We start from the raw sequence: 16959 nt of genomic DNA, 5'->3' as shown, positions 1-16959 counted from the left end.
TTGCATTCACAGATAGAGAAAGCTCCACAGCTAGCTCAAATTTTCATAGCATATGAATTCTTACCAAAACAAGATTCCCATCATTTTCTAGCCATTGCAAGAGCAGCTATAACCATAGTTTTTAAATTTAACCTGTTGATCTCATGTTTTGGGTCAAGTGAATTGATCTCGAGCAAGTTTTATGTTTTGGATCATGTAAATTCATTTGAGTTAATTTAAGTTTTTAATTTAACAAAAAATAAAAATTGTATCATTTGAATAAAATTAAAAAAGAAAAAAAAAGTCAATATATTTTAAGTGGGTCTCGGGTAATCTAGATTTTTTATGTGTCCATTCTCCTTTTATTTTTGTTAAAACTATTCTAAGCTATAAGTCACCAGAAATTATATGAGTATTTTTGAAAAAAAATAATTTAATTTTTATTTTTTTATTTTAAATTAATAATTTTTTATGTTTATAGATATTTTGATGTGTTGATATTAAAAATAATTTTAAAAATAAAAAATATATTATTTTAATATATTTTCAAATAAAAAATATTTTAAAAAGCAATCATAACTATAACTATTTTTTTTAAATACATAGTATAACTTATAAAAATAAGAAATAAAAAATATTTTAAAAAGCAATCATAACTATAACTATTTTTTTAAATACACAGTATAACTTATAAAAATAAGATGTTTTTATTATTATTATTATTAGAGGAGAATAAAAGAAATAATCTAATCGCCTTTAATTTTGACTTAAAACAATCAATTTCTTTTGCTAAATAGAAAAAAAAAGGATTAATTACGTTGTTGAATATTATGAGAAACGACAAAATATATATTCAAACCATTGATGTTATGCCATGTCATCAACATTAACAATCTTATAAATGAATGTATATTAAATTCATTATTAGCCCACATGATTAAATCTCATCCATCCATCCATCACCACGCACGCATGATCATAGGTTTCTCAAAGCCTTTGAAAATTGATGCCACATAGGTTCCACACAAATTACCTTTGCCCAACATATCTTCTTCTTTTCTTTTCCTTTTTCTCTTTCGAGAAAGGTCTCAGGTCCATACCATGCTACTTTTGGACCAAATCACAGCTTGTAAGTTTGATAAACTTATTTTTAACGGGTTTGAAAAACTTTTATAATCATTTTTCTTTGGTCAAACTTCAAGTGGAAGGCTTGCTGTAATTAAATTTGATAGTCAATTAAATTTATTTATTAAATTTAAAATATTTGAATTTAACAAATTAAATAAATTTAAAATAATACAAATATAACAAACATATCATACTAAAATTATTTAAAGTCAAATCCAAAACAATAATTATTCTTTCTTGACATGACTAAAAAAATATTCATCTTTCCTTCATCTAACTTCATAAAAAAACTAAACTTTTATAGGTTTATCTATATTTAACGTCTTAAATTTTAATCTTTCTATATCTTTTTAGATGTATAAAAATTATCCAATAACCAACTATATTCTCATTAAATATTTATATAGATATAAGAGATATTTATTTTTTATTAAATATTATCAGGATAATTATGTTGTAGGTCTTTCTTTTCACTAAAAAAATAATACTTAGAAGTTATAAATATATTATAAGACTTATAAAATAAAAGTTTACAATCTTCATTTTCTATTGCAAATATATTTTCAGAGCATCTCTTTATAATATTATTATATTATTTTTCTCTAAAAATATATTTATTTAAGTATAAAAGAGTATTTACCTTCACCAAATGAAACCTTTTATAGATACTAGCCACAAACATCTCTACTATTTTTTAATCTATAAGTAATTTATTAAATTATAATATATTTTCAATCTCACCCCTTATCATTTTTAAATATATAAATGATTTATCAAATCATACATGTTTTTCTTAAATATATAAATGATCTATCAAATCACACATATTTTTTAATTTTATCTTTTATTATTTTTTAATCAATAAATAGTCTATTAAATTACAAATGTTTTTCATTAAGACCTCCAATGTCAAGGTTGGTGGCTGTGATTTGGCTTCATTGGGGTTTTTCCACTGCACATGCATTACAATTTTATCTTTTATTATTTTTTAATCAATAAATAGTCTATTAAATTACAAATGTTTTTCATTAAGACCTCCAATGTCAAGGTTGGTGGCTGTGATTTGGCTTCATTGGGGTTTTTCCACTGCACATGCATTAGTAATTGTAGACTTTGATTTGGTCAATGTTACGTGACTTCTTCCTAGTCAAATACATCTATTTTATGATAGCTCCTTCATTTCAATGATTTTTTTATTGTTAACTCTCTCATCGTATTTTTGGTCAGCTGTGAATGGAATAATAATTATTTTTTAAAGTATTTTTTATTTAAAAATATATTAAAATAATAATTTTTTTTATTTTTTAAAATTAATTTTTAATACTACCACATTACAATTATTTGAAAACAGAAAAAAAAAATATAATTTTAAAGAAATTATTTTAATTAAAAAAACACTTTTAAAACACAACAACAAAAATATTCTTAGATATAATTCACCAATCAATTGATAAGTAAAATAATCAAATGAAGTCAATTAACAATTAACTAATTTAATTAATGAGCAAAACCAATGTGTAAAAATGTTATTGAACTGTTTGATTTTTTTTTATTTTAATTAAGATTTTTAAGGAATATCATCAAGGTATTGACAATCACACTCAAATTTCAAAGAATCTATTTCCGCACTTGACCCGACGAGTATATATATGCTGATAGCTCTGCCCTTAATTTTCCACAGGAAGATCCAAAAGCCGAAAGGGTTGATGGATGGCATCCAAGTGGTTATAGAAGGTCCAAAAAATAAACCCTTTGACCCGAAAGCGGTCACTACCTTGCCAGTTAGATTTTGCGAAGCCATGGACCCAAAGGCCACTCCTTATTTTTCATCATTGATTCTAAAGAATGTTTAAAACTATGGTTATAATTATATTTTAAAATATTTTTTATTTAAAATTATATTTTTTATTTTAAAAAAATTGTTTTTGATATTAGCACATCAAAAATTAAATTAAATAATTTTAAAAATACTTTTAAATTCTAAATTAAATTATTTTAAAAATACTTTTAAATTCCAAAAATAAACAGATTTAATCCTATTATAAGTGGATCTACCACTGTTGAGACCTACTAGTTGTTGTTTGTATGGGGAGTGTTTTTTAAAATATTTTTTTTATTGAAAAATATATATATTTTTAATTTTTGATATTAATACTTCAAAATAATAATAAAATACTAAAAAAATATTAATTACAAATAAAAATAAAAAACTTTAAAAAACATGGACAAACAAGCACTTTAAAAAGGTCACTGCAATACGTGTGACTCTCATTTTGAACTAATGTTTTTATTTACTAAATTAAACTAAGATAGGTGAAATGAAAAACAAAATGATGGGTTGTTATATAACTTCTCTATAAAAGAAAGAATAATTTATATAAAAAAATTCATGTTGAATTGAAATAAAGTGAATGAGAATCTTAATAGGGATTTCTAGAATTTAGTTCATATAGGTGCCATCCCCTTGTTGTGCTTTTAATTAGCATCCGTATAGTTGGCCTGAAAAACCTCCAAATAATCCCCATCTCTATGTCTTGGCCATTTTTTAATATTTTTAATTAATTACATTTCGAGGATGCATTTAATGGCTTTGGAATATGGAAGAGGGAGTATTTATTTGGTGTTTGTGTTTATTTTTCCCTTCAAAATCAATGTATCTTTAATTAGTTTCAAAGTTACTTGAGATTAAGTTTTTTGTTAATAATTTCAAGAATAAATGCTTAATATTATTACATTAATGTATTTAATTAGAAAATAAAATTCTATTAAATATTAATTTTAAAAAATGAATTAAAAAAATCTCCTTAATCATTAATTACTCTGTGTACCCCAATCGTCGAGGTTGGTGGCTGTGATTTGGCTTCATTGGGGTTTGTCTACACATGTATTTGTAATTGTAGACTTTGATTTGGTCAATGTTATCTGACTTCTTCCTAGCTAGGTTTCTATTTTGTAATTATCACAATTATCGAATTTGATCTGAAAGTAATTCATATATATACTATATATATTATAAATAATAAAATTTAAAAAATTATTTTAAAAGTTTTTTATTTTACATTAAAAAATATATTTTTTTTCTTGTGAATATAAATAAAATATTATATTAAAAAAATAAAATATTTTTCTAGTATTTATATAATAAAACTTTGAAATGAATTAGTAACTAATTGAAAAATATATATAAAAAAATTTTAGTTTGGAAAAAAAACACATTTAAATAAAAAAATCTCTACTGAGTTATCTGGATTTCGAGTTGACATGACATATCAATTGGTTTTCTCCAAGCTAATTTTAGACCTAGGTTTTCAATAAAATAGACTTGATGAAGATTTTAGATCTCGAATTAACCTGTCGTGTCAAACCGGATTTGATAATTATGATAATCTTTATTTTAATAATTTTATAATTTATTAAATATTTTTAACTCTCTCCTCGTATCTTTGATCAACTATTAAATAATTTCTTAAGATTAATAAAGCTCTGATACGAATAACGTGAAGACATTAAAAAATTTAGATATAATTGATCATTAAATAAATGTACAAGTAAGATAACCAAATGATTAATTGATGATTGACCTTACCTTGCAATTATAGTGAGCCACTCAAGCTCAGCAACTTAAAAATAAGGTCATTTAAGTTTCAAATTGATTTGACAAATTAATTGGTTTTCTTCAAGTTAATTATAAACCCGAATTTTTAATAAAACAGACCCAACCAAGAGCAGGATCACCCGTTTTTGCTGAAACATCTCTCTTCAGTTTCCACATGAGAAATTACGAAGGAAAAGTCTACATCTGGGAGGGAATTAAGCAGGCAGATGCAGCCAACGACTTTGCATGCCAACTGAGATAGCAGATCTTCTAGAGGTCTTTTGCATGGTTTTTTTTTTTTTTTAATTTTTCATGTTTTGGAAAATAAAAACTGAAAAGAAAGATCTGGGAAAGGACTTTGAGCGCGAGTCGGCTGTAATTAACCGATAAAGTTCCGAAGCTGAACTGGCAAGATATTTAACCAAAGAGTTCTTAAAAAGAATCTTAGTACTTGTGTTTTGGGACACCGAATCTGGAAGTGTGCTGAATGGCTTAGATATTAACCATGTTCTGATAAAACCTTAATTAACGAGTGTTCTTTGACATAACCAGAACATTGACATAAAGAAGGTGGCTTTTTGTAACAGCTAGGAATGAGAATTTAATTCAAATTTAATTAAATGAGGTTTTTTTTTTTTGGATATACATATGTAATGGATTTGATATAAATATTCTCAAACTTGATTTAATATTCTCAAACTTGATTTAAAATCCAACTTGAGATATATACATTTGTATCATATAAATAATGTTTAAAACAGTTAAAATAGCATAGCTCTCATTTTGTATCGATTCTTTCATTTAATAAATATTTGAACTAAGATAGGCGAAATGAAAATAAAAATGATGGGTTGGTATATAAAAAAGGAGCTAGGATAATTTATATAAAAAATTCATCTTGAGTTGGAATAAAGTGAATGAGAATCTTAATAGAGATTTCTAGCATTAATTATGTCATGGTGCCATCATAGTTATTAAACCCGGTCTGTAAGTTGACCCGACCAAGAGGTCAGGTCCTTAGTTTCATGGGTCAAACCGGGTCAACTCGGGTTGACCCAGATTAACCTAAAAAAATAAAAAAAAATTAAAGTTTTAATATTTCAAATGAAAAAAATCCATATAAATATAAGTTATACATATTGTAAACAATGAAGTTTTAAATAATATTTTAAAAAGTTTTTTATCCTACATTAAAAAGATATTATGTTAAGTTTTTAAGTTGAAGTATTCAAAGTAAATTTTTTTTTGTCTCATATTAAAAAAACATAACTTTTTTCTTAGAAATATAGAGTATATATATTAATAGGTTTCCAATTCCATTTTGAAAAAAACATAACTTCTTTCATGGGAGCATAGATTATATATACGAAAGAACTTCAAATCCTATATTGAAAAGATACTATGTTATCCTTTTAAGTTGAAGTATTTAAACAAAAATATTTTTTTATCTCACATTGAAAAAACATGATTTTTTTCTTGGAAACATAGATTATATATACGAAAGAACTTCAAATCCTATATTGAAAAGATACTATGTTATCCTTTTAAGTTGAAGTATTTAAACAAAAATATTTTTTTATCTCACATTGAAAAAATATGATTTTTTTCTTGGGAATATAAAGTATATATACTAGTGAATTTAAAATTTCATCACATTGAAAAAATATGATTTTTTTTTTGGGAATATAAAGTATATATACTAATGAATTTAAAATCTCACATTTAAAAAAAAAGTTATGTTTGATCCGCCTGATCATATATCGACCCGTCAGGTCACCTGGGTTGCCACAACCAATTTTTTATTAAACTCGGACCAATCTAGTTATCAGATTGACCTACTAGGTTAGACCAAATTTAATAACAATAGGTGCCATCCCCTTCTTGTGCTTTTAGCATGCGTATATTTGGCCTATAAAATCTCCAAGTAAATATGTCATGGTCATATTTTAATATTTTTAATTAATTACATTTCAGGGATGCATTTATTTTGGTGTTTGTGTTTATTTTTCTTTTCACAATCAATATATCTTTAATTAGTTTCAAAGTTACTTGAGATTAATTTTTTTTAATAATTTTATGAATACATACTTAATATTATTACATTAATGTATTTAATTAGAAAATAAAATTCTATTAAGTATTAAATTTAAAATATGAATTGAAAAAAAAATCCCCTTAATCATTGATTATTACTCTACTTACCCCAATCGTCGAGGTTGGTGGTCGTGATTTGGCGTCATTGGGATTTGTCTACACATGTATTAGTAATTATAGACTTTGATTTGGTCAATGTTATGTGACTTCTCCCTGTATAGGTTCCCAATGTTGAGGTTGGCGGCTATGATTTGGCTTCATTGGGGTTTCCATGTACTAGTAATTGTAGACTTTGATCCGGTGAATGTTATGTGACTTCTTCGTAGCCAGGTATAGACCTCTATTTTGTAATAGCTCCTTCACTTCAATGATTTCTTAATTTTTAACTCTCTCATCATATCTTCGGTAGTTACATAATTTTTTAAGATTCATAGAGCTCCAATACGAAGAGCGTGAAAACATTGAAAAATAGATTTTCTTTGATGATGATTATATTTTAAAGTATTTTTTATTTAAAACTTTTAATATATTTTTTATTTTTTAAAATTAATTTTTGACATCAACATATTAAAATTATCTAAAAATGCAAAAAAAAAATTAAAACAAAAAATACTTTTAAAATACAAAACAATACTTTTAAAACAAAAAAAAACATATTCTTGGATATAATTGACCGAATGACAAGCAAAATAACCAAATGAAGTGAATTAACAATTAACTAATTTAATTAATGAATAAAATCTAAAGTGTAATTTCTTACACATTATCTTATTGATTTGTTTGATTATTTTTATTTTGAAGGAGATTCCTTCTGTATATATTGATGATATATTTTCATAGGTATTTATTAATAAAGTTATCAATGGAAAAAATTCAAAAAAAAAAACAACCTAAAGGGATTTTGTTTACAAAACAATTAAATAATTTGTTCTTTAATGTTCAGATTGAGAAACTAAAATGTGAAAAAAAAAGCTGAAAATATCATCCTACAGCTAAGGACTAACATTTTTCTTTTATATATATAATAAAAATTATTTCTTGAACTTGACCTTACATGAATTTTCAATTCACTTCTTTCTTTCTAAATCTTCAATATTGAATTAGGATTACAACATTCACCACGTATTTAATTCCACACTTTATTTTCAGACTTGAAAACTTTTATTTTGAGAATGCTCCACCAAGAATAAAGTGATAATAGTAAACATCACCAATAAATAATTAAGGAATACTGTTAAGGCTCTAAGCGCGGGGATGCGCCAACGAAGGCACATTGCCTAGAATTCGGCAGCGATGGACAGCGGCAGCCTTGCGTAGGCAGAAACGAATTCGGCAGGCAGCGTGCAATGGTCTATGCGAGTCGTTGAGCTTGCGACTTGGCATGGACGTGGGAGCTTAGGTGATGGACCTTCTAAGTCAGCAGCTGACGCAGCAGAATAGGCAGTAGGGACTGCCATGCGGATAGGCAGAATATGGCTGTATCATTGGGGCAAAATGTGGGGAAGTGGCAGCTGAGTGGGGAAGGAAGTGCTCCACTATGTAAGCCACTAAGTTAATGGGAGAGCAAGTGCTCCACTATGCCCCGAAAATGAGAGATCATGGAGATCATGGGGAGTAAGTGCCCCATTATGGCCTGAAAAATAGGGATTATGGGTGAGCCTAGCAACTCACACTTGTCTATAAATAGGCTGCCAAGCCTCTGCTGTGTAGCATGCGATTTTGTGCATAGCACACACACTTGTATTGTGTAATCCTTTGTTGATGAGATAAATAAAGGTTGAGAGGTATTCTTGTAAACTTGTGTGCTTGCTTGTGTTTGTTCCTTTTATACGACTTGGCAATTGTGGGAACTTCGTTGGGTGAGCGAAACACATAGTCGTAGGAAACACGAGCGAAAAGGGGAGGCAAGGCTGAGTTTAGTTGGGACTAGACTGCCGCATTGGGTTGAATTGTGTTGCGAAAAATTTAACCCCGTGACAAATACCATCAAGGCATCGACAATCACACTCAAATTTCAAAGAATCTATGGCCCCACTTCACCCATCGAGTATTTATGTGCTGATAGCTCTGCCCTTAATTTTCCACAAGAAGATCCAAAAGCCGAAGGGTTGATTTGCGTTTTCCACGATAATGGATGACATCCAAGTGGTTATAGACGGTCCAAAAATAAACCCTTCGACCCAAAGGCCACTCCTGATTTTTCATTGATTTAAAGTATTTTTTATTTGAAATTATATTAAAATAATATTTTTTAAAAAAATTATTTTTTGATATTAGTTTATTAAAATAATTTGAAAACACAAAAAAATATTAATTTGAGATAAATAAAAAATCAAAAAATCAAAAATATTTTTGAAACTTAAAAATAAACAAAGCCTAATCCCATTGTAAATGACTTTGCGATTGTTGGGACCTACAATTTGTTATTTGTGCTGGGAGTGTTTTTTTAATAAAATATTATTTAAAATAAAAAATAATAATTTTTTTTAAAAACATGGTATAATCATATTTACAAACAATCACTTAACAAGATCATTGCAATATTTGTGGCTCTTATTTAGTACTAATTCTTTTATTTAATAAATTGAACTAAGATAGGCGAAATGAAAAGAAGAAGAAGATGGGCTGGTATATAATTTCAATATAAAAGAAGGAATAATTTATATAAAAAAAATTCATGTTGAATTGAAATAAAGTGAATGAGAATCTTAATAGGGATTTCTAGAATTTAGATCATATATGGTGCCATCCCCTTGTTAAAATTTAAAATAAAAAAATTAATTTTTTTTAAAAACATGGTACAATCATATTTACAAACAAGCACTTAACAAGGTCATTGCAATATTTGTGGCTCTTATTTTGTACTAATTCTTAAAAAAATTAATTTTTTTTAAAAACATGGTACAATCATATTTACAAACAAGCACTTAACAAGGTCATTGCAATATTTGTGGCTCTTATTTTGTACTAATTCTTTTATTTAATAAATTGAACTAAGATAGGCCAAATGAAAAAAAAATGATGGGCTGGTATATCACTTCAATATAAAAGAAGGAATAATTTATATAAAAAAAATTCATTTTGAATTGAAATAAAGTGAATGAGAATCTTAATAGGGATTTCTAGAATTTAGATCATACATGGTGCCATCCCCTTGTTGTGCTTTTAGCATGAGTATAGGTGGCCTAAAAAACCTCCCAATAATTCCCATCTCGATGTCTTGGTCATGTTTTAATATTTTTAATTAATTACATTTCGGGGATGCATTTATTGGATTTGGAATATGTAAGACGGAGTATTTATTTGGTGTTTGTGTTTATTTTCCCTTCAAAATCAATGTATCTTTAATTAGTTTCCAAGTTACTTGAGATTAAGTTTTTTTTTTTAATAATTTCAAGAATACATATACTTAATATTATTACATTAATGTATTTAATTAGAAAATCAAATTCTATTAAATAATAATTTTAAAATATGAATTAAAAAAAAACTAATCCCCTTAATCATTAATTATTACTCTGCGTACCCCCAACGTCAAGGTTGGTGGCTGTGATTAATTTGGCTTCATTAGGGTTTGTTTACACATGTATTAGTAATTGTAAATTTTGATTTGATCACTATTATGTAACTTCTTCCTAGCCAGGTATAGATTTTTTGTTTGTAATAGCTCCTTCATTTCAATGGTTTCTTGATTTTTAACTCTCTTATCATATTTTCGATCAGCCGTTAAATAATTTTTTAAGATTAATAAAGCTCTAATATGAATAGCGTGAAAACTTTGAAAAATTTAGATATAATTGTTCATCAAATAAATGTACAGGTAAAATAACCAAATGAAGTCAATTAACAATTAATTAATGAACAAAATCTCAAGTGAATGAAAATTTTAATTGATTATGGGCTAAAACATCTCTCTTCAGTTTCCACATGAGAAATTACGAAGGAAAAGTATACATTTGGGAGGGAATTAACCAGGCAGATGCAGCCAACGACTTTGCATGCATGCCAACTGAGATAGCTTTCAGATTACCCTGCAATTATAGTGAGCCCCTCAAGCTCACCTACTTGACATCAAGATATTTTGGGGGATGATTTACGGTACTAGCTAGGAGTCTTCTACATGTATATTTTTCTTGCTTCGAAAAATAAAAACTGAAATGAAAGATCTAGGAAAGGACTCTCAAGACTCTATCGACCCTGTAGTCTTGGACTCATTAAGTCCTGTTAACTATTGTTTTATTGGTCTGTTAATTAGCTTATATATATATATATATGTCCTCTACAAGGAAAGAAGTTGCAATAGGCAGTGGGGGGCGGGAGAGAGTTAGTTGGGAGCTTCTTTATACAAATCTTCTAGGGGTCAATTGCTACTTATTAAGTTGGGAGGTGCATAGTCATGTGGGTGTTTTTGCTGATGATGTCGCTTTTATTGTGTCCAGCTACTGCATCAACAGCAAGGGCGCCAGATGTAAAACCTCTCTGCCAAGACAAGTGTGGGGATGTTAGTGTTCCTTACCCCTTTGGGATTAGAGAACCAAGATGTGCCATGAATACGCACTTCCTCCTAAACTGCACTTCAGGCGATGATGGGCAACCTCAACTGTTGCTTGGAAGAAACATGCCTGTTCGCAAAATATCACAGCTGAACGGCACAGTCACTGTAGGCATATACACTGCTTTCGACTGCTATAACGAAACAGCAAGGAACTGGACAAAGACTTCAGTCACCCTTGGATCAGGCCCCTTCATGTTCTCAGACACCCGAAATGTATTCACAGTAATTGGTTGCGATACATATGCCTGGATGACCAACAATGAGTCCACATACGGAGCTGCCTGTCTCTCCTTTTGCACCGAAGATGTGAACATGTCCGATGGAAATCCTTGCTCAGGTTCTGGATGCTGCCAGACCTCAATCCCCAAGGGCCTCAAATCACTTAAATATTCATTAGGTCTTTACGACAACGAGAGCGTTTCGGACTTCAATATCTGTGGATTCGCATTTTTAGTGGACAAGAACTCCTTCAAGATTTCAGATTGGCCGCTCTCCCGCAAGCCAAAATATGGAAAAGATGCATATAGAACAGATATTGTTATTGAATGGGCAGTTAAAAATGAGACGTGCGAACAGGCTAAAGCTAATCGAAGTGCATATGCTTGTGGCGCTAATGCAAATTGCACCTACCCTGAGAGTGGTCAAGGATATCGTTGCTTATGCAATGAAGGGTTCGAAGGAAATCCCTATCTCCAAGAAGGATGCCAAGGTAAACTGGTTATTGATTTTTGGTATGTTTTCCAATATTAGTACTTTTTATATATGCTTTTTCAGGTTATGTTCTTTCCCTGTTTGTCTCTCGTCATATGTAATAATAATAAAAAAATCCTGTGGCCTAGCCAGAAATTTGAGCTTGCTTAAAATTTCCATCTCATGATTAATGTTTTTTATAAACATTTCAACTTAAGCACTACCTGAGTTTTATGCTAGACCAATTGGCTAATATACATGAAAATCTTTCATTGCCTAATCATATCCATTTAATTGGCATGATTTATTTTTTATATAATTTATTTTTCTAATTTATAATTAATCAGATTTTACTCACTACTTTTTTAACATTTAGATGTCGATGAGTGCAAGGATCCAGAAAGATATCCATGCCATGGAAGATGCAAGAACACCATTGGGAATTACAAGTGTCGATGTCCACTTGGTCTGTATGGTGATGGTAAAATAGGTTGTCAAGGAATTGATATCATCACATTAATTACAGGTACGTAACTGGCCTTGGAATTTTAATCTCGTTATAATGATCAGTTTCTCCGTTTTGAGGCGTTCCTCGAAACCGTTTTTTATTTTCTTTTTTGGATAATTTTCGATCAAGTATATATTTTAAAAGACTACCATATATAATCAAGATCCATGAATCTCCTAATCCAAACATGCATTGCCTTCCTTTAAGTGGATCAGAAAAGGGAACTAAATTTTAGTGCGTACAAAAATTAATCCGAGGACTGTTAGAAAAATCGAATTCAGATACTCATGTTCTACAGAAGGATTATAATGGTCATATATATATCACTTGGTATCAAACGGAACTCTTTTCAAGCACATACATGACAAAACGTCGCAGTTACTAGCTTCCTGGAGCAATCGTCTGAGGATAGCATCAGAGATTGCCCTTGCGCTTAATTACCTGCATTCTCTTGCAGACCCTCCGATTATTCATGGAGATGTCAAGTCCGTGAACATACTTTTAGACAACAACTACACAGCAAAGGTTGCAGATTTTGGAGCTTCAGTGCTGATTTCTTCAGACCAAACCATTATAGCCACAAAAATACAAGGGACTTTAGGCTACCTGGATCCAGAGTATCTCATGACGGGTATTTTAACCGCAAGGAGCGATGCCTTCAGCTTTGGGGTAGTTCTTGTGGAGCTTCTTACGGGACAAAAGCCAAACTCCAGTTCCAGTTCTGGAGAGAAACGGAACCTGATTCAACACTTTATCTCAGCACTGGAAACTAATAATCTTTTCAGAATTTTGGATTTCCAGGCAGCTGATGAAGGCGAAATGGATGAGATAGAAGCTGTAGCTGATCAACCTTCAAGTGTGAAGGCGGTTGTGGCCGACGGTGTGAAAGCGGCTGGCGGCTGGCGGCGGCGGCTGGACAGTTGGGCGGTGACAGTTGGTGGTTGCCTTCCTTGACCTTGCCATTGCAGCTCTCTCTTCCTCTCTTCTCTCTTCACATTTTCATAATTCTCTTCACTCATTTTGCTCTCTTGCATATGCCTCTATTTATAGGCATTCATGGAGGCTTTTCTTCAACAAAGGTGGCTGCCAACTCCAACTCTTCTTCAACAATGGTGGCTGCCAACCTTTGACATCTTGGATGAGTGCACATGATTGGTGCAATAGCAAATGGTTGTTGCACATTAATGGCAACCAACCTAACAGAAGGTATGTTGTAGCTTGTTTGAATCAGTAGTAGCTTTATGGAAGCTTCACATGTTTCCAGATTTACCTCTCGTCGTGCCTAAACCTCAATCAATGAGCTTGCAATTCCGCTGTACTCTTACACGAGCAAGAGAGTTGATATCTCAAGTCACACACACATACACTTACATGTCGTATAATGAAGTATAGTAAATTTACTTTAATTTAATTAAATTAAGATAACAACTTTTTTGAAGTTTAAACAATCTAAGCAACCTAATAACAGGATCCCGAGTTAGATAATTAATTAATCAATTGATTAATATACATTCATTTATTCTCTCTGAACAGTCTAAACATGTAGTTAATAACTTATTCTTAGAGTTTGATAGGACAAGATGGTTGATAGCTTATACTTGAAGTTTGATAGGCCAAGGTGGTTTATAACTAGTATTAGTAAAATGTCTTTTTTGGTAGTGGAAAATACCCTCTAATATTTAAATAAGTATTTTTATAGAGAGAGAAAATATAATAATATCTAAAGAGAGATACTCTAAAAATATACGTGCAGTGTAAAATGAAGATTATGAACTTTTGTTTTAAAGGTTTCATGGTATATTTATAATTTATAAGTCTTTTTTTTATATAGAAATGAGGGACTTGAGTGTAATTTCACCTTTAAATATTTAAAGTTTATTATGAGCTATTTCCAGCTTATTTTATTAAACAAAAAGATGAAAATATGACAGGCCATAAAAGACTTTAATTCACCTAATAGTGTTGACAGAATATAGACTTATTTAATTACATCTATTTCTTGAGAAATAAATTCTCTAAGATTTTATGTAAGAATCTATAGAATCAATGGCGTTAAATTTATGTATTATGTTTGAATTCAAGGCTGTTGTGAATTCAACCATGCTTGGGCTATGATGACAAAAATCCTCAGGCTCAACTCTTTCAAAAAACAAATGACAGACTCATCTTGTTGGTGTGATAACGTATCAGGCCAAGCTACAAACTTGGTAACCTTTGGGTTTAGCATTGGTCAAGCATACCTTGGGGCTTTACATATCGCCGAACCCAATCATGGCTAGGTCTTGTCAGCGTTATACCCAACGTGCCTATGCTTGGCACACTATTAAGCTCAACCATGGCTAAGTTTAGCATCAGCAAACCTAATACATTCAAGGCTTAGCACAATACAAAATCAAATCATGGTTGGGTTTTCTGGTTGGTACCAACACAACACGCATAGGGCTTGACATACTACTAAGTCCATTTGTGGTTGGGTCTGGCTAGTGCGAGACCCAACAAGCCAGACCCAACAAGCATGGGCTTGACACATTGTCAAGCCTAATTGTGGATGGGTCTGGTACTAGCGAGTCCCAATAAGCTTTTAGATCTAGTTTTGGCCAAAGTCAGCGTACCTCTACAAGGAATTGTTTGTGTTGGTGCATGCCAATACAACGCATCCGAGAATTTAGAAAAAATATACTTGTATGTTTTTCTTGATTTGATATTTTTTGGTAAAAATACATTGATAAAATCCTGGTTCATTAACTTTGTTTCTAGTAAATATTAATATAAATGTTATTTTATAGGTTACCATAACAAAAGCATTTAAGCATGTCTAAATAAAAAAAATAAAAAATAAAAGGTGTGGTCAAAACATTATATATGCGTGCACAACTCACCCATGCATATTTTAATATGGATCCATTGTTTAAATTTTTTTCAATTAAGCCCTCAAATGTTTTTTGCGTGTTTGCATTTTTTTAGGTCAAATTCAAGGAAATTTGAATTAAATTTATTGACTAAGAACAAAATTTAAAGAGAGGGATCAGAGCAGGAAAGCCTATACAAATGGATGATGGTTTCCAATTCACAAAAAAAGTTTAATTTAGTCCTCAAACTTTACAAATTATATATATTTGTTCCCTTAATATTTTTTTTTCAATTCAATTTTGTTATAAAATATTTTTTTTTGTTAATATATAATCCCTTGTTTAAGAGATGAGAGAGAGGTCGCTAGATTCCAATAGTAAAGAAAGATCAATATCTTTGATATTGATTCAAACCACCACAATTATCAATCTTTATGTCAAATGATTTCATTTGACGAGAAGAATTCAACTCGGTTGTCAAATGATATTGTTTTTTTTTTTTCTCAAGGATATGGGTCTTCTTCATTTTTTCCTGGGGATTGAAGTGATTCCCACCCACACTAGTTTATTCCTCTCCTAACATAAATATGTTTGAGAATTGTTAGCCAGCATTTCTATGAGTTATGCTAAGAATGTCTCTACCCCTCTCTCGACAACTCAATCTCTTCAGTTGGTTGATGGCTCTGCTGCTGTAGATAGTTTAGAAATCGTAGCATCATTAGCCACCTTTAATACCTCTTATTGACATCTCATTTGCAGTCAATAAGCTCTCTCAATTTATGCACAAGCCCATTACCAATTGTCGCTACACGACGTCGGGTGACGGCTCCACTCCTTTTTGTTTGTTTTTTAACAAAAATGTTTGTTTAACAAAAAGAATAAGTTTTTTTTTCTTGATTGGGGGGAATAAAGATTTTTATTGGAGTCGCCATTTAGTAATTTGAGGGAACTAGAAATCCAAAATTAGGCACTGGTCCCAGAGATTCGGGTACTAGGTTAGTTATGATTAAAGGAAGGTAGACATCATCCTTAAAACATTCTTTCAGAGAAAGATTACCTTTACTTATGTGTGTTTCTTATTTGATTCAAATGCTATTATATTTTGAGCTTATTTGTAAATTTTTTAAGATGGTTAACGTCGGTCCCTAAAAATAGGAGACACGTTAAAAATGACATCAGTCCCTAAAATTAGGAGACTTTGTCTAAAATGTCGACGTTTATCCCTAAAAAGGAGAGTTACGTCTGATTTACTGAAATAAATAATAATGGACATAATCCATATTTGCGATTTAAATTTTTGACATCGGTCCTTTTCTGTAAATAAAAGAGACATGTCGACAAATAATATTTATTTTATAAAATAAAAATTATTTTGATATCATTGACAAATAGATATATCAATTCTTGAGAATTAAGTTTTTGACCCATGAACAGTTATGTGATAAAATGGGTGTTGGACCCGTATCGTTATTTATTTTGGTTTGTTTTTGTTTTTTTTCACATGCAAAAATTTACAAGTATTTATATATAAAAATATCAAAAAATACCATAAAAATATTAC

At 29.9% G+C, this 16959-nt stretch overlaps 1 protein-coding gene across 1 annotated transcript; it reads left to right on the top strand.

Annotated features, from left to right (window-relative positions):
- The first annotated feature begins 11074 nt into the window (after positions 1-11074).
- On the top strand, positions 11075-15126 carry LOC105119020 (wall-associated receptor kinase 2-like). Its single transcript, XM_011017115.1, has 4 exons — positions 11075-12060; positions 12418-12567; positions 12881-13416; positions 15034-15126. Exons 1-4 carry the CDS (start codon positions 11193-11195, stop codon positions 15124-15126), a joined length of 1647 nt encoding a protein of 548 aa, XP_011015417.1. The 5' UTR covers positions 11075-11192.
- The last annotated feature ends 1833 nt before the right edge of the window (positions 15127-16959 follow it).

The sequence above is a fragment of the Populus euphratica genome, unplaced genomic scaffold (assembly GCF_000495115.2).
Source record: "Populus euphratica unplaced genomic scaffold, PopEup_1.0 scaffold5.1, whole genome shotgun sequence".
Taxonomy (NCBI): Eukaryota; Viridiplantae; Streptophyta; class Magnoliopsida; order Malpighiales; family Salicaceae; genus Populus; species Populus euphratica.
This window is presented reverse-complemented; position numbering and strand designations above follow the sequence as displayed.